The sequence below is a fragment of the Rosa chinensis genome, chromosome 6 (genome assembly GCF_002994745.2).
Source record: "Rosa chinensis cultivar Old Blush chromosome 6, RchiOBHm-V2, whole genome shotgun sequence".
Lineage (NCBI taxonomy): Eukaryota > Viridiplantae > Streptophyta > Magnoliopsida > Rosales > Rosaceae > Rosa > Rosa chinensis.
Window position 1 is genome coordinate 59615085 of NC_037093.1, and position 26064 is coordinate 59641148.

The 26064-nt window shown below is 37.8% G+C and overlaps 3 protein-coding genes and 1 non-coding gene across 4 annotated transcripts; 2 read left to right on the forward strand and 2 right to left on the reverse strand.

The window, feature by feature from the left end:
• Nucleotides 1-9550: 9550 nt before the first annotated feature.
• Nucleotides 9551-11374, reverse strand: LOC112171684. Its single transcript, XM_024308830.1, has 2 exons — nt 10312-11374; nt 9551-10056 (listed from the first exon to the last, which is right to left on the reverse strand). The coding sequence occupies exons 1-2, from the start codon at nt 11372-11374 to the stop codon at nt 9551-9553; spliced, it is 1569 nt and encodes a 522-aa protein (XP_024164598.1).
• A 5188-nt stretch (nt 11375-16562) lies between these two features.
• On the forward strand, nt 16563-17441 carry LOC112171685. Its single transcript, XM_024308831.1, has one exon. It carries the CDS (start codon nt 16563-16565, stop codon nt 17439-17441), a length of 879 nt encoding a protein of 292 aa, XP_024164599.1.
• A 1176-nt stretch (nt 17442-18617) lies between these two features.
• Nucleotides 18618-21223, forward strand: LOC112171687 (probable L-type lectin-domain containing receptor kinase S.5). The gene is made up of 3 exons (XM_024308832.2): nt 18618-18912; nt 19288-20037; nt 20403-21223. Exons 1-3 carry the CDS (start codon nt 18618-18620, stop codon nt 21221-21223), a joined length of 1866 nt encoding a protein of 621 aa, XP_024164600.1.
• A 215-nt stretch (nt 21224-21438) lies between these two features.
• TRNAG-UCC lies at nt 21439-21510 on the reverse strand. The gene has a single exon. It is a non-coding gene; the product is annotated as a tRNA-Gly (tRNA).
• Between the last annotated feature and the right edge of the window lie 4554 nt (nt 21511-26064).

Below are 26064 nucleotides of genomic sequence, written 5' to 3' on the forward strand. Positions count from 1 at the left end.
TTTTGATATGATTGAGGGTCCTTTAACTTAGGGTTTTAGTTTTCTGTTAATAAGCTGCCTATTATCTAGGGCAGTGCTATTAGTGTTTGAACGTTTCATGGTTTAGTTTACCAAGTACTTTGTTGCTTACGTGGGTTGCAAGATTTTCTCATTCTATTTTGTAAAGGCTGTTAAATAGCCAAAGTTGTTTTACAATAAGATAAGTCATTCATTCCAACTTGTGTTGCGCTTGGTCTAAGAATCCATATTCTTGTTTATCCGTTCATAACAAAGTGGTATCAGAGCCCCCACTGGGCCTTAGAAAAGAGAGAGCTATTGTGAGTGACTTCCAAACAGAGAAAGAGAGATGACGAGTGAGGGGAATTATGTTCAACCTGCAATTCCTCTATTCGATGGTCACTATGACCATTGGAGTATGCTAATGGAGAACTTCCTTAGGTCAAAGGAATATTGGCATCTGGTGGAGACTGGCTATGAAGAACCAGCAGATAAAGCAGCTGCAACAGAAGCACAGTTGAAGAAGGTCGAGGAGTTGAAACTGAAAGACCTGAAGACAAAGAACTACTTGTTTCAGGCGATTGATAGGACAATCATGGAGACCATATTGAAGGAGACGTCGAAACAAATATGGGATTCGATGAAGAAGAAATATGAAGGGAGTGCACGAGTTAAGCAGTCTGTCCTTCAAGCCCTGCGCAGAGACTTCGAAACCCTAGAAATGAAAAACGGTGAGTCTGTCACAGATTACTTTTCTAGGGTTATGTCAATTGCAAACAAAATGCGTATAAATAGAGAAGACATGAAAGATGTGACTGTGGTAGAGAAAATTCTAAGAACTTTGACTGAGAGATTTAATTACATTGTCTGCTCAATAGAAGAATCAAATGATATTGACGTGCTTACCATTGATAAGCTACAAAGCTCACTGATTGTACATGAGCAGAAGTTTCAGAGACAGAATTGTGAAGAACAAGCTCTCAAGGTGTCATGGGAAGAGAGAGCTGGTGGAAAAGGCCGTGGTAGAGTTTCATTCAGAGGTAAAGGTAGAGGAAGAGGACGTCAAGCATCCAACAAAGCCACTGTGGAATGTTACCGATGCCACAAACTCGGTCACTTCCAATATGAATGTCCCACCTGGGATAAGCAAGCCAATTACGCAGAGTTGGATGAGCAGGAGGAAATGCTGCTAATGGCTTATGTTGAAGACGTTGGAGCTAGGAGAGAAGAAGTTTACTTCTTAGACTCGGGCTGCAGCAACCACATGTGTGGTGATAAGTCCTTGTTCTCTGAGTTGAATGAAGGCTTTCAACAAGTAGTGAAACTGGGAAACAATACAAGGATGAAGGTTGCCGGCTAAAGGAGTGTCAAACTAGAGATGAATGGGGTCAACTATGTTGTTACTAAGGTGTTTTTCGTACCCGAGTTGACGAACAATCTCCTGAGCATAGGACAATTACAGGAGAGAGATTTAGCCATTCTTATACAATTGGGAAAATGCAGGATATATCACCCACAGAGAGGGTTAATCATTCAAACTGAGATAACAGCTAATCGAATGTTCATTTTAGTGACAAAGTCTCAGTCACATCTCTCCCAGACAAACCAGGAAATTTGCTTCAACACTACAGCTCAAGATCTCACTCATCTTTGGCACTGTAGACTAAGTCACATCAGTAACAAGGGACTAAGAGCCTTGCAACGCAAGAAGATGGTTCATGGATTACCTCAGCTCCTAACCTCAAAAGTGATGTGCACTGATTGCTTGAAGGGTAAACAACATCGGGAACCTATTCCAAAAGCTAGTACCTGGAGAGCTTCCCAAAGGTTAGAGCTTATACATGCTGATTTATGTGGACCAATTTCTCCAATCTCCAATAGTAAAAAACGATACCTGTTATGCTTCATTGATGATTTTAGTAGGAAAGCATGGTCATATTTTCTAACCAAAAAATTGGAGACATTTGCTGTTTTCAAATACTTTAAGACTTATGTGGAGAAACAAACTGGTCTTGTTATCAAATGCTTGCGTATGGATCGAGGAGGGGAGTTCACATCTGGAGAGTTTAATGAGTTCAGTAAGTTGAATGGGGTTAAGAGGCAGCTAACAACTGCATACACTCCTCAACAAAACGGAGTTGCAGAAAGAAAGAACCGGACTGTGATGAACTTGGTGAGATGTATGTTGTCCGAGAAGGGGATTCCAAAAACCTTTTGGCCTGAGGCTGTAAATTAGACCATCTATGTGTTAAATTGTTGCCCTACAGTAGCTTTGAAGAATGTAACACCAGAAGAGGTCTGGAGTGGTGTCATGTCATCAGTTGGACACTTCAGAGTTTTCGGGTGTGTTTGTCATGTGCATGTACCAGATGCTAGGAGGACTAAGTTGGAGAATAAAAGCATTAGTTGTGTTCTTCTCGGAGTGAGCGATGAGTCAAAGGGTTACAGGCTATATGACCCCGTGGCAAAGAGAATAATCATCAGTCGGGATGTCGTTTTTGAGGAGAACAAAGAATGGGATTGGGACAAGAGTTATAAGCAGCAAGTGTTGGTTGGCCTAGAATGGGGAGAAAGTGATGATGAGCTGGTTGATAACTCAAGTGACACGGAAGATGAAGATGATGTTGGTGATGAGGAAAACACTGTCGATGTAGTTGTGTCTTCAAGCCCCTCGAGCTCGAGTTCAGAAGAAGGAAGAAATAGAAGACTACCAGTTTGGATGGACGATTATGTGAGTGGTGAAGGGCTCTCAGAAGGTGATATTGATGCGAATTTTGCATTGTTTGCAAGTGCAGATCCTGTGTTTTTTGAAGAGGCTGTTGAGAGTGACAACTGGAGACAAGCAATGGACTCTGAAATCAAGTCTATAAAGAAGAATGGAACTTGGTTTCTCATTGATCTACCTAAAGGAGCAAAGCGAATTGGAGTCAAGTGGGTTTATAAGACAAAGTTGAACGAACATGGGGAGGTAGAGAAGTATAAGGCTCGGTTGGTCACAAAAGGTTATGCACAAGAGTATGGTGTTGATTACTTGGAGGTTTTTGCACCAGTGGCTTGTATGGACACAGTTAGAGTGATACTTGCCCTTGCAGTGCATAGGAGATGGAATGTATACCAGCTTGACGTCAAATCGGCAATTTTGCATGGTGAGCTGATGGAAGATGTGTACGTTGAACAACCTAAAGGTTATGAGAAGAAGGAGGAGCCTCACAAAGTGTACAAACTGAGAAAGGCCTTATACAAACTGAAACAAGCTCCTCGAGCTTGGTTCAGTCAAATTGAGGACTATTTCTTAAGGGAAGGCTTTGAGAAATGTCACAATGAGCAGACACTCTCCGTCAAAGCAAAAAATCGAGGTAAACTTTTGGTTGTGAGTTTGTACGTTGACGATTTGAGCTATACTGGTGATGATGAGGCAATGATCAATGATTTTAAGAGCTCAATGATGAAAGAGTTCGATATGTCTGACTTAGGGAAAATGAGATATTTTCTGGGAATTGAAGTGCAACAGTTGACAGATGGGATTTTCATCAGTCAAAGGAAGTATGCAATAGATGTTTTAAGGAGGTTCGGGATGGAAGGAAGTAATGAAGTGCTAAATCCTATTGTTCCAGGGTTCAAAATTTCAAAAATGAGAATGGAGTGGAGGTTGATGGTACGTTCTATAAGCAACTCGTTGGAAGCTTAATGTACTTAACTTCTACACGTCCAGACTTGATGTATGCAGTAAGTCTAATCAGTAGGTACATGTCACAACCTACAGAGCTTCATCTTATGGCGGCTAAGAGGGTGTTAAGGTATGTGAAAGGGACCGTGGGTTTTGGCATTATGTATAAGAAAGGAGGAAGTGGTGACTTGACTGCATATACTGATAGTGATTATGCGGGGTGTTTGGAGGATAGGAAGAGCACTTTGGGGTATGCATTCATGATGAGCTCGGGAGTAGTGGCTTGGTCATCCAAGAAGCAGCCAATAGTCACCCTTTCTACGACTGAAGCCGAGTTCGTAACTGCAGCAGCATGTGCTTGTCAAGCAGTGTGGATGAAAAGGATTCTGAAAAAGCTTGGTTATGAGGGTGATGAATGCACAACCATCTTTTGTGACAACAACTCAGCGATCAAACTATCTAAGAATCCAGTAATGCATTGGAGGAGCAAGCATATTGATGTGCGTTTCCATTTCTTACGAGATTTGTCCAAGGAAGGAGTGGTGCAGCTGGTTCATTGTGGAACACAGGAGCAATTGGCTGATGTGTTAACCAAGCCACTCAAACTTGAAGTGTTTCAAAAGTTGCGTGGTCTCTTGGGAGTATGTGAGCTACCAGAATAAACTAACGTGCATGTGCAGTTAGTTTAAGGGAGGGAATGATATGATTGAGGGTCCTTTAACTTAGGGTTTTAGTTTTCTGTTAATAAGCTGCCTATTATCTAGGGCAGTGCTGCTAGTGTTTGAACGTTTCATGGTTTAGTTTACCACGTACTTTGTTGCTTACGTGGGTTGCAAGATTTTCTCATTCTGTTTTGTAAAGGCTGTTAAATAGCCAAAGTTGTTTTACAATAAGATAAGTCATTCATTCCAACTTGTGTTGTGCTTGGTCTAAGAATCCATATTCTTGTTTATCCATTCATAACATGTTTATCCACGACAATTTTAGACATGCACAATTTGATCGAGGATGCCCAACTCTCCTTGACGTCGCAGTCCAGGAAGGTAGAGTACTAGGTCGATTCGCTTTCCCCATCAACACCCATAGCGACAGGGCTCCACAGTTAGATTGGGATTGAGAGACAGCGGTCTTGGTAGGCAAAAGACCTAGCCATGCCCTATAATTGATGGAGAGGGTAGTGGTCGTGCTCAATGAATCCGATGAAATGGAGATCGGAATAGCTCTCCATGGATGATAGAGGAAGGTGCTAAGATGCCAAGGGCGGCGTGAACGCAACCCTAGCAGAGCCATCATTTAGTTTGAATGTTTAATTAACGTTCATTATGTCATGTGTGTGTGTGTGTGTGTGTGTATTATATATATTATCGTACCACCCTTTTAGTTGGTTTGTAGATACAAAACTCTTAATGACGAAAAGTCCTTTAACTCATCTACTCATAGAGATTTGTCAGTAACGTTTAACTGCTTAAAACTTGAGTCAGCATATATTTTGGTGCATGATCGTCCATTCCTTCTGATCTTTGTTAGAACTTTGCAGTTATTTGACATCATATATTTCATTTGGGATTTTGGGTTGGTATGTAAAGGCTGACCTTTTTGGTCCAAAAAAGAAGGAAAAAAAAAACATATTGGCCTTTTGTAGATGACTTTTTATTTAGATAGAAATTCTTACATAAATAAGAGCTCCAAGCGGCCAAGCCTATAGCTCCAATACTATTTAGTCATCAACAGAAAAATCAGTACTAAAAAATATATTTACATTCCAAAAATATATTTTACCACGGCTTTTAGTTGGGAAATGCTATATAAAACTTATTTCCTTCAAAGCTTATCAAATATCATCATGCCATATCCTGCCGACCTAGCTCTGCTAGGGTTTGGATTTCGGCGTTCCTACGGGTTCGCCGCTCCTGCACCTACTCCATATTGATGGAGTATATCATGGGTTTCAGTCTATTTTCTCCTTACTCTCGTCGCTCTCCACAGTGACGGTGGTGGGGTGTTTGTTTTGATTGCTCGGGAGGAGGACGTAGGCGGTGGTGGTTGTCTCTTGGGGTTTCCGAAGTCTAGGCAATGGAGATGTGGTGGATTGTCAGTGTAGATGGCTGCTGACATAGATCCGGTGAAGGAGGATGTTGTGAGGGGCGCATGGGACAGTGGTGGTGTTTTGGCTGTTGTCCACCGTGGCTGGCTGGCTGACAGAGGTGGCAAAATGCGGCGATTTGATTTATCCAGGTGGAGGCATCGCCGCCTTGAGCAACTGAGGGTTGACAGGGACTGATCGAGATTTGGCTGGTTCTATTGGTTTTGATTTTGATCTTGCAGGTCTGGTGGTTCGCTCTTCATCTTGGGCTTTACATCGCTTGGGGGCGGTTGGTGTGGGATTGAGTCAGCGGTGGTTCTGGCGATGGGAATGGAATGGGAGTTTGTTGCTTCTAACCCGGAGCCAATTGTGTATCTAGATCCGGATATGAGATTAGGGTGGAATCTACAACAGGATCCAGATCTGGGATCCGGGTGGGTTTTGGATTTGGACCGCGACACGCTATCTTTGTTGTGTTGTGTGTCAAATGCTAGAATGGCTTGGGACTCCTGGGCGTTATTGGTATTGGATTCAAGACCCAAGTTTATGGTACCTATTCGTGAAAGATCGTCTGCCAACATGGCCATGTTTTGACACCCTTGGCCAGCTTCAATCTTGAGGTGGGAGAGTGCCCTCATTCCAATGCCAAATTTATTTTTGTCAATTTGTGCGTTGAAGTTGCATGGGTAGTCAAACCACCGACTACTCAATTCACTACACGGTTGCAATCCGTAGTGTAAAATCAGCGATGCGTTTCGACGTTGTTGCTCTTGCATTTTTAATTCTTGTATTTCCGATGCAATTTTCTCATCTTTTTTATTTCGTACTGTTTATTTCTTTCTTGATGCTTGACATCATTTCGTTGTAATCTTTCAATTTCAATAAAGGGCTGACCTCATTTTACTCAAAAAAATATCATCATGCCATAACCGAACTGCTTTCAAATCTATTTTTTTATTTCTATTTTAAATAGTGTACCTATCTTATATTTTGTTCTAGATGTGCTCATTTTCCTTCTTTTTTTTTCTCTTTAGTTTTCTTTAGTTTTTAGTTTTTAACTTTTATAGCTTTTGACTAAAGTATAGAAATGTTTAATGATGCTGGTGCTAAAAAGTCAAGGGATTAACCACCTGGTGTGGGAAGGTTGGTCGAGATACCTAGCATGGAATCCCCATATCTATCGTTTGAGTCCCAACTCCCACAAGTTTGTGGCCAGCAGGTTTGAGGGGCATTCAGGTTTGTGTGTGCGCCGGTAGTGGGGATTAGTCTAGTTTTATAGGGATACCCTCGTGGACTTCAATCCTAATACAAACTGGGTGAGTATGTTATTAACTCGCTAACGTCAACAAGTTGCTTGCTACCTCACTTGTGATAAAAAATAAAAATAAAAAATAAAAATTAAAGTTAGGAGATTGGTTCCAATTAGGTAATAACAGTGTCTTTAGCAGTCTTGCATAAAATCTCAACATGGAAATCCAGATCCATGCTGGCTAGGATTTTAAATTCTGTTTTTTCAATGCAAGTTCAAGTTGCTAAAACTTATTTTCGTTTGATTGACAATGAATTTGTTCAAAAGCTTGTAACAATGTCGTAAGATCATAATTACCATTATTAGAACTAAGATTACACAAAATAGGACTCAACATTACCACTCTGACAACAAATTTGTTGTCACTTTTGTAAATGTGGGTATGAGATACCCACAAGTACACTAGAATTTTCCATATTGTTGATTCCAGACAAATATAAATTCATCAATAACGTTTCTCCACTAATTGGCGGGGTTTTTAATTATGTGATTATTTAGGTCGCAAGTCGGACGAACATCAAACTACCCTCGGTAATTTATTCTGATAATGCTTACTGCTTAGTAGCTAATGAACTTATTACCTTTATGATACAAGTTAATTGTACCGTCTATTTTTCAGATGTATTTTTAGGGGGCCGTGACCACTTACCCAATTTTAGCCCAAATATTGCCCACTTACTCCACCAAGAGTTTTTTTAACCCCATTTACCCAATCTAACAGTGTTTGACAGTATTGCCCTCATTTTAATTAACAAATTACACTCATATCTCTCTCTCCTCCCCCTCATCGATTTCTCTCTCTCTCTCTTTCTCTTTCTCTAACCTTGTCTCAGGCTCTCTTTCTCTCTCTCTCTCTCTCTCTAAGCCACCACGCCCACCACTCCACCGTCGATGTCAGCCTCCACCGCATCCGCTCTGTCCCACCGTCGGACCACCAGAGAATGACGCCATCCAACTCCACGATCCCAACCCCTCTGGGCTTCGCCGGTTTTGTTCGTCAGATGTCCGGGAAACTCTGCACGCAGGAATCGGGTTTGGGCTTCGCCAGTTTTGTTTGTCAGATGTCCGGGAAGCTCCGAAGCTCCAAGCCGGAATCGAGTTTGGGCTTCGCTTGCAGGTCTCGGACGACGTCAAAACTGTGGTCTATTGGGGGGCAATGGACAGATTATTGGCCCCCAATAATTTCTTAACTGTGGTTAATTAATCACTGAAATTAGAGTTTTGATAAGTCTTATGTTGTTTTGAGTTTATTAAAGTACAATAATCTGTCAATGATAGAAACTGGTGATTTTTGGGGTGGTCTATTGGGAGGCAATAGACAGATTATTGCCCTGCAATAATGTCTTAACTGTGGTTCATTTATTACAGGTCATTTCAACAAAATGCTGCTAGATTCATTAACCAACATAACTAGGTTTATTGGGGGGTCATAAAAAGTTTATTGCCCCCCAATAATTTTTTTTTATAGATGGTCAGAAGTAACTCAGTTTAGTTTTGAATTAGTTTACAAAAGTACAGGTATTCAAATTCAATACTTGGTGAATTTAAGTCCACAATGAATTGGCTTTTTTTCACACTCTCCACTTCACTTGAACCGCTTCACCCTAGGCCTCTTGGGTGGCCTCTTAACAAGAATAAATGCACCTAACAACAAAAGGATCACCCATATTCATGCAAAAAATGACAAAACAAATATATTATTGCCCCGCAATAAACAGATTATTGCCGCCTAATAATATATCAGAAATACCAAAACACATTAGAAGCAGTCTTTAACACAAAAACAATTTTAATCAAACCTCCCCTTGCGAAGAGGCCACCCGGGAGGCCTAGGGTGAAGCGGTTCAAGTCGGTTGGAGAGGTTAAAAAGAAGCTGATTCGTTGTGGCCTCTGTGCCAAAATGGGCACTCATAACAAGTTGAGCTGCACTGAATCTCTCGTTCAGCAGCAGTATATGTTTCTGTAAAGAGTTGATATGTTTTACTTTTTTCTATTGGGGGGTAGTAATGGGTTTATTGGGGGCCCGTAATTGTGAATATTCAGGCTCAAACATTCATTATTCTTTACAGATGGCAGATTTTTACTTTTGGTTTAATATACATTCAGTAGCAGATTCAGAAAAAGACATATTAGCATTGGTTATCGGCCAGATAGGAAAACTGTAGCTCTTCTTGAACATATCAACACGAAAGTACTTACCAATATAATTATAGACATTTCCAGACACAGCTTGTATTGCAGTAAGGCCGTGAGGACAAGGAAAACAATTGATCTGCCATTTCACACATGAACATGAATGATCAGAAATGTTTACTGCATAGGAAAAGTCAGATCGAACCTCGTAAACTCTAGGGCTACAATAATGGACACTGAAACGACGAGATTTCTCCATCTGCACCTTCAACCTTTCCTCCATTTTGGGAGTTAGTTCTGTGGTCCAACGTTGTGCCTCATCTTTCCTTTGACCTGCCATCTCCATTTGTTTAATTCTGGTCTAATCCAACATACAATAAACTGGCATCAAACGCTCAATTGCAATCCAAGAGTTAAATGATTCAGCAATCCCATTAGCCATAATTCCATAACGGCATCTAGTATAAAATGCACGGCACCAATTTTCCACATGGATTTCAGCAAGAAAAGGGTCAATAATATCGGCACCACCAGCTGCTCTAAGCAACTGTAAATTGAAACAGTATTCCTTCTCAGTAGAGGAATATGCAACCTTAAAAAACTTCTGCTTAACATCTTCTATCAAGACAGAATTACCTTTACCCCTATATTTACTGGCAAGGTTCGCCGCCAAATGCTTGTAACAAAACAGATGAGGATTACCAGCAAATACCTTATGGAAAGCACTCAACAACCCAGTACCCCGATCACTAATAAATGTGATGACTCTTCCTTGAGGTCCAAGCAAACTCTTCAAATGCTTGAAAAAGAATGTCCAATTTGCATCTGTCTCAGAATCACAAAAACATATAGCTAGAGGGTAGAAACCTGCATAAACCAGAATACAGAAAACTCAGTCTACTAGGGGCCAATAATGTGTTTGTTGCAGAGCAGTAAACTATGGCAGCGTGCCACTGTGCAGCAAATATGATATCAAAAACAATAAAAGAAACTAAAACAAGAAATATTAATCACACATATGAAGAAACTATAACAAAAGCCAATATTATTGGGGGCCAATAATAACATTATTTTTTTGGGGGGGGGGGGGGGGGGGGGGGGGGCAATAAACTATACCGCTACCTTGATTTCCATTCCTTCCAGTTGCAGAAAGAAACTGACCCTTGTAAATGCTTTTACCAAACGTTCCATCAACATACAACACAGGCAAACAGAATTGGAAGCCTTCAACACAACCTCCGTAAGCTACGAACAGCCTCTGAAAACGATTAGTAGATGGGTCAACTTCCAACACAAAAGTAGAGCCCGGGTTACTCTCCAAAACAGCTTCCTTATACCAAGATAACTTGCTGAACGAATCTACATCGGAACCATAAATCGCTTCCTTAGCCCTATGCTTTGCTTTCAAGGCAACCTTGTAGGAAATATCAAACTCATATGTTGGTTTGAACTTGCTCATAATCTCCCTTGGCTTCAATGAAAGATTATAGCTAACATCAGCAGCAATGCAAGTCTTAACAACCTTGGATCCCAAAAGCTTGTGTTTTTGAGTCCTAACTACACCCTTGCAAGTGTGAATATTATTCAACTCTATTATATAAAGGAAACCATTGGCAGATGATGAAAGAGAGCGAAGATGCCAATCACAACCTTCAGTTCCAACAATTGCATAGACTGCATGAATACGGTCCAAATCATTTCTCAGGAATACAAACTCGAAACCAACTGCAATTGTATACTTCCTGAGCTTCCCACGGAGATCGACAGCACCATGAAACTTCTCCCCAACATGATGAATATAAGAACTCCACTCATCAGACAAATACGTCTTGTGAACTTTAGTCCTGAATGCATCACCCAAATAATCATCTTCATCAATAATTTCCGAACAACTATCGACTGACCAAGTTCTGCTGCAACTTCCCCCAATCTTTAAAACTAAAATATCAACACACTCTAACCTATGTATTCTAGCAGAGCAAAACAGCATATGGAAATCACGATCGTTACGAAGAAAACAAACTTCACAACCAGGAACTAAATACTGAAGCTCAATAACATCACTTGGCAAAAACTGGAATGTACGGAAAATGTCTTCATACAACTCAGAGTAGCTCATACATTGATTCAAAGTCATATAACCTTTGCCAGAGTAAAGGCACCTAGCAACCAGAGGATCAGCCATACTCCTGCGAAAAAAACACCGGAGAACGAATCTATTATTAACCCTAAAACACATATTACTGCCCCCTAATAAACTGATTAGTGCCCCCCAATGATTTAATCAAAACTACCAAAACGAATTAGAAGTAGTACCAAATTACTTTTAAAATAATGAAAATGATAACTAGACAACAATTACAGCGACTTAATAACACATAAAAAACATTACTGCCCCCCAATAAACATACTACTGGTCCCCAATAATATAGTCAAAACTACTAAACACACTTCGAAAAATGTAATAAATTGCTATGCATTCAAATAAAAGATCAGTAAACAACAATTATAGAGACTAATATATCATTTAACACACATTATTGGCCCCCAATAGAAATATTAATGCCTCCCAAAAATATAATCAGAACTATTACAACACCATCGGAAACTGCTCAAACCCAAATCCAAGCATGAATTCACCAAAAAAAACACGAAGTTAATACAGAAGTTCAAAACTAACACGTACAATGCACTCAAAAACACCTGGAAATTCAAATCAAAACTGCAAAAACAATTCAAAACCAAAACAAACATAACACGAAGCTCTGATTCAGAAAAATCAGTTCGAAAATAACACAACAATTCGTACACAAGAAGACATAAAATCAAACAGATTAAATCGAGCTAAATGTCAAACAGATTAGACAGAGCTAAAGAAAAAAAAGCAAACCGCAGTGGAGGAACACAAAGAGCATCTGGATCTCGCTCCATGTGAAAATAGCATCAAATCTTCTCTCTCTAGGAATCGCAAATCTTCTACCACCAGCTCTAAATACAAATCGCCGGAGAGCTTCACACACCGGAACCAGGGAGCTTCTCTTTCCAGTCTTTGAAATCGCACAACCCCCCTCTCTCTCTCAAATGATAGAGCTCCACTATCAAAAACCAGGGAGCTTCTCTCTCTACAATCCAGGCCGATCCTCTCTCTCTCTCTAAAATAGTAGAGCTTCGCTCCCTAAATCACGTTTCTGTTACAATTTGAAACGTTGCAGTTATAGAGGGGCAAAAGGGTCAGAGAAATTGGATAAAACAGGCACATGTTGAAAGGGTTGGGTAATTAGGGTTTAAAAATGAAAACTGTTGATTAAGTGGGCAATCTCTTAGAGTGCTTGGGTAAGTGGGGTTAAATGACCCCAAAATTGGGTAAATGATCATTTCCCCTATTTTTAAAGATCATTCTTGTAAAGAAACACATACATATTAATAGCACGTACAATTGTCACTAACGTTATCAGTTTAAAACATCATTTAGGTTAATTACGTACTATTGCAGGCTCTGCAGTTCGACAATTGTGACCAACTTACCCTAGATGGATTTACTTCTATTGACAGTCCAAGAGTTCATATCACAATGCACAAATGTACTGGTATCCAAGTCTCAAACGTTCATATAAGTGCACCTGCAAGCAGCCCCAACACCGATGGCTTCAGTATTGTTGGGTCAACACACGTAAATATAAGGGATTCTGTCATTGCAACTAGTAAGTCATTTAGGCTTTTCCTCTTGATCTCATCATTCATCAGTAATTAGGGTTAGAAATGTTATTGCTAGATCACTCATGTAACAGTGTTATCACTGTAGGAGATGACTGCATTGCAATTAAGGGAGGTTGCTCTTTTATAAACATAACCGGTGTGCAATGCGGACCAGGTCATGGTATCAGGTATGTGAGATATAAAGGATGCATCTAATTAATTTAGTTGTAACTTGTAAAATCATGATCAGAAATTTTCTGAACTTGCTAAATTTGGGAAGAAATCCTAAATCAAAATTTGAGAAGGAATGATCTAATTAGGGATGGCAAAAATCCCCAGCGGGGAGGAGCTCTATTGGATACCCGCCCCTAATGGGAGGAGAATTCGAGGACAAATGGGGAATGGGGATGGGGATCCCCAATCTTCGCTATCTAAGATTGGGGATGGGGCGAAGATGGTATTGTGATCTCCATCCCCAAACCTGCCCCAATAATATATACATATATTTAACTTATATATATTTTAATTTATTGTTTATAATATAAATTGCAAATATATACATTTATTACTTTAGTTTAATAGCTACACTTTTATTTTAATGATGTTTTGATTTTTGCACTCACTGAATTATGATTTATGAATTTAATCATATTTTAAATTTATTTGTTGTAGATTTTGATTTTAAAAAAGGCAATATGAAAAAAAATTATTTTATTTATTAAATTCTTATTGGGGATTTGGGGCGGGTTTGGAGGCTTCAGTATCTCCTTTTTTTCTATTTTATTATTTTGCGTTAATTTCTTTTTCTCACACCTGATTTGTATTTTTTTCAGAATGTTTTTATTCTTTATTATCTATATATTTTCATTTATAGAGTATATATTTTATATTTTTATTTTCTTTTTTTTTGAAGTCAATTAATTCTTTTTCACTTAATTATGGTCATATTCAACTGCCAGTGTCCAATCACATAATTTTGTTGTTTCTTTAGAATCCTCAAGTTATTGCAGCGTCAATTTTCATTGCACTGCGACTTTGATTGCACATTAAAAGATGTTTTTTTTTTAAAGGGGTTCGAAACCCAGCCTAGCTGGGAGGCTCATTCCCAAGCCCAGTTCCATTTATTATATTAATATTAGGGTTTTTTGCATCAGGGAGGACCTAAAACCTGAACCCCGAGCTACATAGAAACAGTTACATTGATATTCATAAAGAATATTCTGAATAATTGCAGGCATCTCATCTAACTACAAATCATCAATATCACAACCACTAGCAAGGAGTGCAAGTCTATCTGCTACACCATTTGCTTCACTGTAAATATGTCGAACTCTCTACTGATTGAAAAGTACACATATACTCTTTACAATCATCTAAAACTCGACTTACTTCAGAAATTTTTTTCTCTTCACTGTTGAGAGCAGTAATCAGAATGGCAGAGTCGCTTTCAATATCAATACCAGTCCAGCCTTGGTGGATACCAAGAAGTAAACCAGCTCTACACCCCTCCGTTTCCATATTAAGGACCGAGTGTGCATGTAAAAAAGGCTTAGCCAACGCAGCAATACTCATACCAGTTTCATTCCTAACTCCTACTCCAATACCTCCACTCCCATCTTCAGCTCGAAAAGCCCCATCCACAATAATTTTTAGACGACCACTAGGAGGATTTTTCCATTTGGTTTCTTTAGAATCTATCAAGTTATTGCATCATCAATTTTCATTACACGACGACTTTGATTGCACGTTAAAAGACAAGTATACATTGCAAGAATTTTTTTTTTTTTGAATAATACATCATAAGAAATTTAGCCAACCTAGGATAGAGAACCTTGTTGGCCGACTCCTGAAAAGTTAAGTCCCTAATCAAATAGTTTTTGAGCGAAAATTCAAAAGTGCACTTGATATATTGATGTTCAATGTTACATGAAATTATCTTAGTCATTCGTGTCATCTTAGAATTTTTGAATTAGTAATTTAAAAAACCTTTAATTATTCTCAAAGTAAAAAAGAAAAATTAAAAATTAAAAGCCATATATAAACTAACTACAAATGATGCCCTAACTCTGTGATTTTTTTTTTTTAATTTTTTTTATCTGAACCCCGTGGAAGTTGAAAACCAAAATAATTAAATGAAACTTCCCCACGACCACGATTTTTACCTAAAATTTTTGGCCAAAATTGCATGTTCTTATATCTTCACTTAAAAATTTTCACCCTCAATTAGTGATTTATAAACACTTCTCAAATTGACGGAACTCAAAAATCATTACGATTTTTTTTAATGATTTTTTAAAGTAAAAAAGCAATATAATTCATTAAAAAAATAGTTCAATGTTTCGGTTTTCCGTTAATTGAAACATGATCTAAAAATCATGCTATATGAATGGTGAGCTTATGGTATAGGATAACTGTAAGGATAAATAGTGTTAAAAAGGGTTAACATGTCATTACATTTCACGGATACCCTAGCCTCATAACTCCCAACATGCCAAGTTATTTCAAAACCCAATTTTTATTCAAATTGTCGAGATTAAAAATCTTTAATAAATCACGATGTTTAGAATGTATTCTAATTGACCGCCCGAATAATTAAACTATTCATTAATTTTTTTTACATATATATAATATATAAGTTTTCACAGTCTAAAAGTAAGAAAATTCATAGAAAAAATAATTAAAAAAAATCCGTTCAATCTTTCAATGTTCCAAAAGTTGTGACATATTATAAAGTGCTCATAACAAATATGAATTCCAAATGACACATGAAAATAATATCAACTGACACATGAATAATAACCACTCATCTCGTCGCCATCACCAAAGTTAAGCCCGGTAGCCCGGCTCACCAAGACAGGGCGTGCACCAAAATGCTTGCTACCTCACCACCGTCAAGATTATTCATTGTACACTATTATATGAGAGCTTACAACAATTTTCCCTTATGGTCGTCCTGGAATTTAATAATAGTTATAAATATTAAATTGGACGCCTTCGTTTGTACACATGTCATCCTATATAGACTCTATTTTATGCTTTAAAATTGGGAGTTTACAACAATTGTTTCGTTAGTTTCCCCTCATAGCCAACAATGATTGAAAGCCCTGAACAGAAAAAATAAATTTAACTAAAATATGGCTGGAAACAATCACTTCCCAAAATCTAGTAAACTACATATAAAGAACGACTAATCTACTCTAACAAAGATATTATGAACATGAATCACAATGAATCACCTAATCTTGTGATTAGAGGGTAATACAACTAGTTCCTGAAGTAACCAAACTAATGGCACAGATTTTAAAAATTAATTCCACAGGTTCTTAAAACGCATGTCGAGAAGAAAAACCAAAAAAGGAAAAACCATTAACACTTCCCTTCTGGCGTAGATACTACAATGGCAGGTGAATCACTTCAGCCCTGTGCTAATAAATAACCTCCTATACACACCTTATCTAAAAAGTTGAATTTCAAATTTTTACCTGATGTGATTCTGTGTGCCAGAAAACTTACCATATATGATGATCCATTAATTGGCACTATACACATAATCTGGTTGTAATTTTTGTTTGATTTGACAAAAAATTCTCGATCCATTATATAATCAAGTCTCACTTGCAACAGCCATTCTTGCTTATTCTCATTGTCTGTTCTTCAAACACTCTCTCAGTCTCAAAATGAGTACCTCCATTAATATTGTCACCGAAGAGAAGCTTCATGCCTTTTACAAGATTGATCGAGATCTCTTCTCTCGATTGGTCGTGAGCTTCATGCGTGACCCGGCTGAATCCCTTCTGGTGATGGCCTTATGGCTATGGCTGGAAAAGGACTACCCCAACATCATAGTCAAGATGTTGGGGCTTCCGGACAGCATAGTCAATGCCCTGGCTGATGAAGCTGTGCTTTGCTTGAGGTGTTTGGACTGCAGTACTAGTAACAGTACTCTTTTATGTCTAGCGCCAAACGGTCGAATTGTCCTCACTTCAAGGCTCATGCAGAAGGAAATCTCACTCCAAATGTTCATTCAGAACAGATACACTACAATCAGTGGGGTAAAGAATTTTCTCACTAATATTTGTGCTCGAATTTTCACTGATATTTTGCAGAGTGTTTTGCCTGGTACAAATCCAGTACTGTCACAGTTTACTCATCCACAGCAGCCCCTTGTGATTCCGGGATTTCCACATCCAGTGTTTGGTGCACTCAATATAATCCCGGGATTTGTTGCCGACTTTACTCCCACAGGAGGCTTATGGGGCTGGAACCCATCTATTGAGTTATCTGCTGATGACAGGACTATGTTTCTTACATTCTCAAGGGGGTTTCATGTGTCAGTGGAAGAAGTGAAGCAGCTTTTTTCAGATGTTCTTGGGATGGAGAAGTGTGTTGAAGATGTGGACATGGAAAATGTTCCTTCTGATGAACAACCATTGTATGCTAAAATGGTGTTATCTTCTGTCACACTTGTTGATAAGATCTTGAAAGGCAATCGCGTCTCCAAGTTTCGGATCAATGGCAAGCACATCTGGGCTCGAAAATATGAACGCCGAGACTAGATGGAGGATGATCGATAAGATCGATTAGAGGGTGACAGCAGTACTACTCTGTCTTCTAGTTTGTAAGAGCTTGGTTGTCACTAGAGAAGTACCAATGTAGACACATTTTGGATGAGATTGAATAATATGGATATACAGATGCTCTTTGCAATGCCAGTTTTTTCTTGAGATGTGTTTTCTATTTTAGGATCGCATACATTTCTTTGGACAAAAATAACTTACGATATTTAGCGTTTTTCATTTAATACTGTGCATGCATTTTGCCGTGCATCTTGAATTTGTTGGACGACAATTAATTATTAATGCCGTGCATAAAAAAAAGAAGAAGAAAGGAATCTCCACTTTATAATAAAGATAACATTTTTTGGTATTTTTTAAATTGTAATTACAACATTAAAACCGATGCACAGCACAACCACAGTATGATAACATAGTATATGCATAATAATTCCATAAATTACAGAAATATGTATCATGACTTGCGACTCAAGTTTGATAACACTGTGGTAACGTTGCACTCCTACATCTATATTCTCTTGACTCTTGACTTGTACGTGATGCAAGTTAGGTATCATTATGCATGGTAAATTGTGGGTACATTGTTCTGATTAATTATACTTTTATCAGGTAATTATAATGATTTGATTTTTAACTTGTTCTACTTAGTTTGATTTTAAAGAAGTTTTGTCTTGCAGGACAAGAGTTGCACTAATTTTCTTTGGTCATAAACACATCATAATGTAAGTCAACACCTGCTAGATAAGGCCACCAAAATAGTGAAATACAAACCATGGCATCTGCACTTGCAACAGTCCATTACCCAAAACTCCATTCAAATATTACCGTACCCTGGACACAAAATTAAGAAAAATAATAGAGAAACAACAACTAAGAACAACCTAAAATTCAAACAGGTCAGTATTGGTCAAATGAGAAATACAATATCGATCTTATATAATATTAAGCTTAGTTTGCATCCCCTATATATATGCACATATGAATATCCGCTTTGTTTAATTTAGGTTGTAGCTCTCATCTACAGCCATGGTTTTTCTTCTCTTCTTCTCTACCTTTCTTCTTATTCACAACAACCAAGCCTCTTTGAACGATCCTATCAGTTTCTCCTTCCCCACCTTCACTCCTCAAAGTTGCAGCAGTGAAGGTAAATTACTATGCATGGGATCAGTGACTTCAGGTGAAGGGTATTTGAGTCTCACACCCGAGCAACAAAAGAGCAACTCAAGTTCAGCATCGGTTTTACCGCTATACAAAGTTGGGAGGGTTCTGTATCGGTACCCAGTTCCGGCATGGTCTTCTTTTATCTCCACAACCTTCACTGTCAGGATTTCGGCTTTCTCAAATACAACTGGCTCTGGAGATGGAATGGCATTTGTTTTTGCTCAGGATAGTCGTCCTTCTCCTCCTGATAGCTATGGCTCATTTCTTGGACTCCTAGATAGATCAACACAAGGTTGATATCTTTAAATATTGGTTTATTTTTGCTGAATTTCTGGTTGCGAATAAAATTTTATTAAGTCCACATGCAGAGTTTTCTGTCGAGTAATATTAAAGAGACCATATTTCATAATTACATTATGTGACAATTTCATACAGCACGTATGTATTTAGGTGAAATGACAGGAGCAACATTATTTGCCTCCATTAGAATTGTGTCTTAAAGTTGTTGATAAGCAAATGTGATCCGAATCAATTTACTTCTTAATTTGTATGCAAATTAGTTTTAAAAAATGTACTCTTTAGCATTACTACTTTTCTAGTCCCCATTTGTTGTGCTAAACCTTGCACATATTGCTCTTCTCTAAATTTGAAACTGTCCAAAAACCAGGTGGGGTGATTAAGCAGTTGGGAATTGAGCTAGACACTTTCATGAACCATGAGTTTGATCCAGATGACAACCACATTGCCATTGACACAACAAGCATTATGGACCCAGTTGCAATACAGAGTCTCAACAGTTCAGGCATTAACCTCAAGAGTGGGAGAGACATCAAGTTCACAATTGAGTATAATGGTTGGAACCAAATCCTCCACGTTTCAGCTGGCTACTCTGAGAACCCACTAGTCACCATCTTAAACCATTCAATCTCCATGTTCGACAGTATTGTTCCGAGCTCCGTTTATGTTGGCTTCACAGCATCTACTGGAACTCTCCCTGAGAGCCACCAAGTCCGTGATTGGGTTTTCACCTCCCTTCAGTTGCCAAATCCTAGCCCTCCTGGGAATGACAAAGGGCGTAAGAGAAAGCCCAGGAACATTTGGACTGTTGATGTGCCTGTTTTTCTGTGTGTGTTGGTTTTGATGGCCTTCACTTACCCTTTCATTTTGAGAGTTGTGAAAAGAAACCACTGTGGTGGGAATGAGACAGAAGACATAGAAAGCAGGACAAGAACAGCTGCAAATGCCCCTAAAATGTTTACTTACAAGGAGATTTCAAGGGCCACTCAGGACTTCAGCAAGGAAAATCTGATTGGGGTTGGTGGATTTGGAGTTGTCTACAAAGGCATCATACCAGATAAGATTCATGTTCCTCCTAAAACTATTGCTGTCAAGAAGATTACAGCAGCCTCCAAACAAGGTGTGTGATTCTGTTCTACTCAAGTTGTGTTTTGACCTGCAAAATTCTGCCTGAAAAGAAATTAAATAAACCATTTTAGTGATTTTACTAGTGAATAAAAATCATTTAGTTACTTTGGTCAATTTTTAAAATATTAAAGCAGACATTACAGTGTACTTAGAAAGTTGTGTTATTAGAATAAATTTCTAGTCATGTTTAGGTTATCACATTGTAGATCACATCTCTAATTAAACACGTCATACATGAGGGTTACCTCATGGTTTTAATGTGTCCCAAATCTAAGAAAGCAAAGTTCTCACATAATGTACGTGTTCATTACCTAATTGTGCTTACTAACGTAATGTTCATGTTCAAACACATTACAGGGGAAAGGGAGTACCTAGCAGAAATATGCACAATTGGGCGCCTACGGCACAAGAACATAGTACAACTCCAAGGCTGGTGTCACGAAAACGAAAATCGTTTTTTAATCTATGAATACATGCCTAACGGGAGCCTCGACCGTTACATCGGAAATGGCATCCTTGATTGGAAAACAAGGTACAATATCTTAACAGGCTTGGCATCAGCATTGCTTTACCTCCATGAAGAATGTAGCAACCCTGTTGTTCACAGAGACATCAAGCCCAACAATGTGATGCTGGACTCTGACTACAATGCTCATCTAGGTGACTTTGGGTTAGCAAGAGTAATGCTACAAGATCCCAAGCTTACAATTCCCTTAGCCGGTACTCCCGGGTACTTGGCCCCGGAAGTATTAGGGTTTGCGGGAAAAGCTACCCCAGAATCGGATGTCTATAGCTTTGGAATCGTGGTGCTAGAAGTGGTGTGTGGGAGAAGATCAAAGGGTATCTTCGACGACTACAGTTTAGTAGAAAATGTATGGAATTTGTACGCGAAAGACGAGCTGCTCGAGTGCGTGGACCAAGTAGTGCTTGATGGGAAATTTGAAGTGGAACAAGTGAAGAGGACATTGATTGTTGGCCTTGCTTGCTTGCACACAGATTTTATGCTCAGGCCAAAGATAAGGAAGGTGGTGCAGATTTTGATGAACCCAAATGAGCCTCTACTAGATTTGCCAGATACAAGGCCAAGGCCTAGTGCAGTATATCTATCAGTATCTTCTTCTGCTCCTAGAATCACTGATTTTGGCTCTGTTGCCTCATCCAGTATCATGATGACATAAAACTTCATGATGTAAATGTTTGGGGTTAGTATTGTAAATGTCGTAATTACTGTAGGTGATAGTGTAAAAAATCATAAAACTTCATGATGATCTTTAATTCTTGATAGGTGTAACATAGTTACAGTAAATGTTTGGGGTTAGTATTGTAAATGTCGTAATTACTGTAGGAGGTGATGTACACAGTGAAAAGAAAGAGTATGTTTTAAAAAAACAGATGCGTCTGCCGGGAGTCGAACCCGGGTCTATTGCTTGGAAGGCAATTATCCTAACCGTTGGACTACAAACGCTTCTTATTAGTACTCACCAGGTTTGGAATTTTCACTTATTTTTTGGACATTAAAGTTTGTTGTCCAACTCAGAAACCCTAGTGGCCCATTTCCATAGAATCTTTCAAAAAACATCCAGATGCTCAGAGAAAGCTTACATTGAAAATGATTGGAAAGCAATATACAGGCTTAAAGATCTTGGGAGAGCATCAATGAAAGACAATTTGATGGCTTGTGTCATAAGTTCATAACTCATGAAGTCATGAATGCAGTCATAGGATAGGGGAGGCCATGGTGGAGGACCTTTCTCTTCTGGTGAAAAGGTATTGATTTAGTTTGGGCCATGCTACATTTACTAAAGATAGTTAGGTCGGGTGGCCAAACCAAATCACTTCGAAAAGCATGATCCAGTTCCTAATCCCTTTTGGTTTGGTTTGGTTTGGTTTGTATAGTATAATATTGTTATTAGGGTTCTCTTGATGAGCTGTTGTCCGTGGTGGTACGTGATCAAAATTCAAGTGTACTAAAGAAAAAAGAAAAAAAATATTTTTAAGTTTGAATTGATTCATTTTTCACCTTAAACTCAAGATTAGACGGAATCAAATACAATTCTCGTAATCAGTAACTAACTAAAAAACATTAGTGCATTTTATGGTGGCAAATACTTTTTAAATCAGCTGAGAATTACAAACAGCTTTGTATACAGTTTACACACAGGTCACATACACATGGCATTTAAATGAGAGTGCCATCTTTGCTTGGATGGTGTAGACTTGTAGCAGAAAGCAGGAGATGTGTTTTTCTGTGTTGGCCTCTGTTGGTGTAAAGAGCTGACGATCGAGTATTTACTCTGCCATGTCTGCTACTCAGCTACTGCATGCATTGCTTTGAAGATGATGCTGATCCTCTTTCCCTGGCTGCTCCTTGGAGTTGGACCAGATTATACGGATCGGTTAAATTTGGACAAATTCCCCAACAATAAAGAATTCTAACTAGTAGTATATATTCTATACAGTAACAGTATCTGCTTTTATAATCGATCGTAACTCTTTCTCTCTGCTCTGGCTTCTGGCTGGGCAATATGTGCGTGTATATTAAGTTGAAAAAGAACTGAAGGAAAGCTACTTAACACAATGCTTTGACCAAATGCAACCAATTAATATTGCTTTCTTGACACAAGTTATATATGAACACGCACATATGACATATATATCATAACCTAATTACTTTTGTGTTCCAAGTTATATATGCATTCTTTTGCTTATACTTTACATTCATTTGTTGAAAGTGCTTAAGCTAGAACCCTCACACGTGTCAATTGGTTTGGTTAATTTATTCACATTTGGAAAATGATTCCCTTAATTGACAAAGAAAAATTGTGTGCTTTCGTTGAATAGTACGTTCAAGTGTTTTCAACATATACTTTCATACAATTATTATTTTTTGTAAATAAAGTTAAAAGACGATATGCAATTATTCAACTCTGATAGACTTTTTAGTTGTTAATATCAAGTAATGAAAAGGGAAAAGAGTTCTGAAATGCATTCTTATTTTCAAGCCTTGGCTCAAGTCAAATTAAGTACCTTGATTTGAGAATATGGGGACATGGCTATTATTAGAGTTAGGAATTGGTAAAACCATCGATCCACATCTCAGAGTGGTTAAATGTCCAAATTCTACTTCAAAGTCAAATAAAACATGAATAAGGAAATTGGAGCAAGATGGCTTTTTGTTGGTAGCCAGCCAACCACTATGGGAAATAGTCAATTAGCTAATTCATTCTATCTTTGATTTATTCAAGCTTCCATGGAGGAGCATGGTCCAAAGCCCTTGGAAAATTTCACAATAATTTACCTCATACAAATTGAAGACAATCTCAAAAGTCACAAGCAACTCGGTATCTCTATCAAATTGTTTCGTTGGTTGAGAAAATTTCGTAACTTAGAATCACTTCCACTTTAGAAAATTTTCAACTCCCCTAAGTAGGAAGAGTCCATAGAAGCAGGTGCTCGAGTGAAATGTCAACTTATTTGTAAATTTTGCAAACAAATAGACCATGCATACTTTTCAATTGGATTAGGTAACTTATGAATTAGCCAATTAGGTAAGCATCATATTGACTTTCAGCTTCATTTGGAACTCATGTTAACATTATTAAAGTGAATTCAACCTAAATTTCAGTACACATAGATCTTTTATTCGGACTCTTTAGTTTACTGTCGTTTTTAATTTTGATAAATTACAACTGAACCTCTTCATTAAAGTCTTTGTTATTGAGACCGACCAAGAGATAACAACTAGCTTACCTTAAATAGCTCGTGGATTCATGAATGACCAAATTTTTTACAATACATAGATTACACCATCTTCATCGCTACTCTAACTAAGCCATAAGCAGTATAGTTGTCACGCTAACTCACTCATCCCATCAACTACTGCAACAATTTTACTATAGTCAAAATACTATTGAGGGATTCATTCTTAAAAAAATAAAAAATAAAATAAATTTTTCAATCACTTCTCTCACCGACAGGGTTCATGACCAAAAATTGTAATAGGGAATGGGGAAGAAAAGTATGAGGGCAATGGTCCCGTACTCCCGTAGGACACAGGCCATAAATTGGGAAGACTGTTTGTGCAACTCTGGGACACGTGGTGATTTCAAAATGCGCGCATAACTTCTATGCTAGCCCCTTGGACTTCAAACTCACGTTTCAGTTCCCTTCGATCTAACACATTCTTTTTGCCCTTTAGAGAAAATTAGAAAAAAACCCAAAAAATGAAGCTCCTTTTAAGGGAAACCCAATCATATGTTTTCTTTTAATCTACACCCATTCACATAATTAAACCTACCGTATAGGTTTTAAGTCTATAATTAAGTTTTTTTCTTTTATTTTTAGTTTGACTATTTTACCTTTCTCGTCGAAGAAGGAAAAAATTCCTCAAATATAGGTGTTTTTTTTTAAATTTAAATATGGCATCAGTTATAAACACAAATTAGAATTTAATACCATCAATTTATTTTTCCTGATTTAAAAACGATTACTTGCCTTAATTATTGCATATCTCTTCCTTTTTTATTTGACCTATATATTTGCCATTTTTTAGTAGATATGTTTGTGTAGATAATCCTATTATTAAATATGTCAACGTGATCAATTGCCTTAATCATTGTATGTAACTGATGCCATATTTTAGGAGATATGTTTGTGTAGATATTCCTTATTTAAAAAGATTAATTGTCTTAATTATTGTATATCTCTTCCTTTCAGATTTGATCTTTATATTTGCTATTTTTAAGTAGATGTGGTTGTGTAGATATTGCTATTAGATTTCGTAGATTTCTCAATCTGATTAAACATCCTTTTGTGGAGGTATTCCTATCATGTAGTGATTAAACATCCTCTCATCAAGGTATGTCATTTTGCTTTTCTTTTTTTTCCCTTTTTTTGAATGAAATTTGATTCCCCATTCCAATAGGCGTAGGTATAGAATCAATATTCCATGTTCATTAATTTTCCATAATAGGGTCCATGTTATTGACTTATTGTAGATGATGGAGGGTGCAATCAGATCAAGCTTCACTTCAGTAATTTCAGCCCTTAACTCGTCGGTCATAACACGTCCAAACTTGAGAAGGTCGCACCTAAATTCCAGGTGGGTGTACTCTTTAGCCATCAAAATTAACTTGTAGTATCTATTGAGAAATAAGAAGATGAAACAAAAACCTGCAATCAAGAACTTGTATAGTCTATCATACCTACTCAATATCAAAAACCTAGAATGATCACAAAACAAATACCTCTTCGTCAGGAGCACACACACCTTTTGAATAGATAGCAATCACAATACTCATCAACCGTACCAATCGGATATGCTGTCGAACACAGACAACCCACCAATCTCTGATTGTGCAATCCATTTATATCACAAGCTTGTAGACATATTGACACCAACTTTGAATGTGCAGATTACACTTTTCAATGTGAAGTTACGTAACCTCCAACCCAGAGGAGAATTATCAATTGCTGAAATCAAGGGTTAAGTAATTCTGGGCGACGTCTATGGGCAGCCGTTTCATGATCGACTTCCATCAACAACATTATTGGATTTTATTATCAATCCTATTTAATAGGTGAATGGGAATTTGAAAGTGGTAGATTCAGTAATTCTTAACAACATTGGGTTTTATTATTTAGTCTATTTAATAGGTTTTTTTATTTTGCATAAATTTAATTAATTGGTTTGGGTATATATTAAAACACTCTTATGGATGGGTTTATTCTAAAAGAGGTGTGTCAATTTGGGTGTAGAATCAAATTCCCCTTAAGGCTTTAACCCAATCTAACACAATTTTAATTCCTTCAATTATGTTTTCCTAAATTACTTCCCACCTATTTGATGGTAAGCATTAGTTTTTTTAGAAAATTACACACAAGTGATCTTTTGAAACTTTAATTAGTGATAAGGCCACTTAATTATTTTTGTACACATAGGGCCACTTGCTTCCACAAATTAATTCATTCGTGACAATTTTACCCTCCCACTTTCTTTTCCATTAGTCTAAGCTCTCTC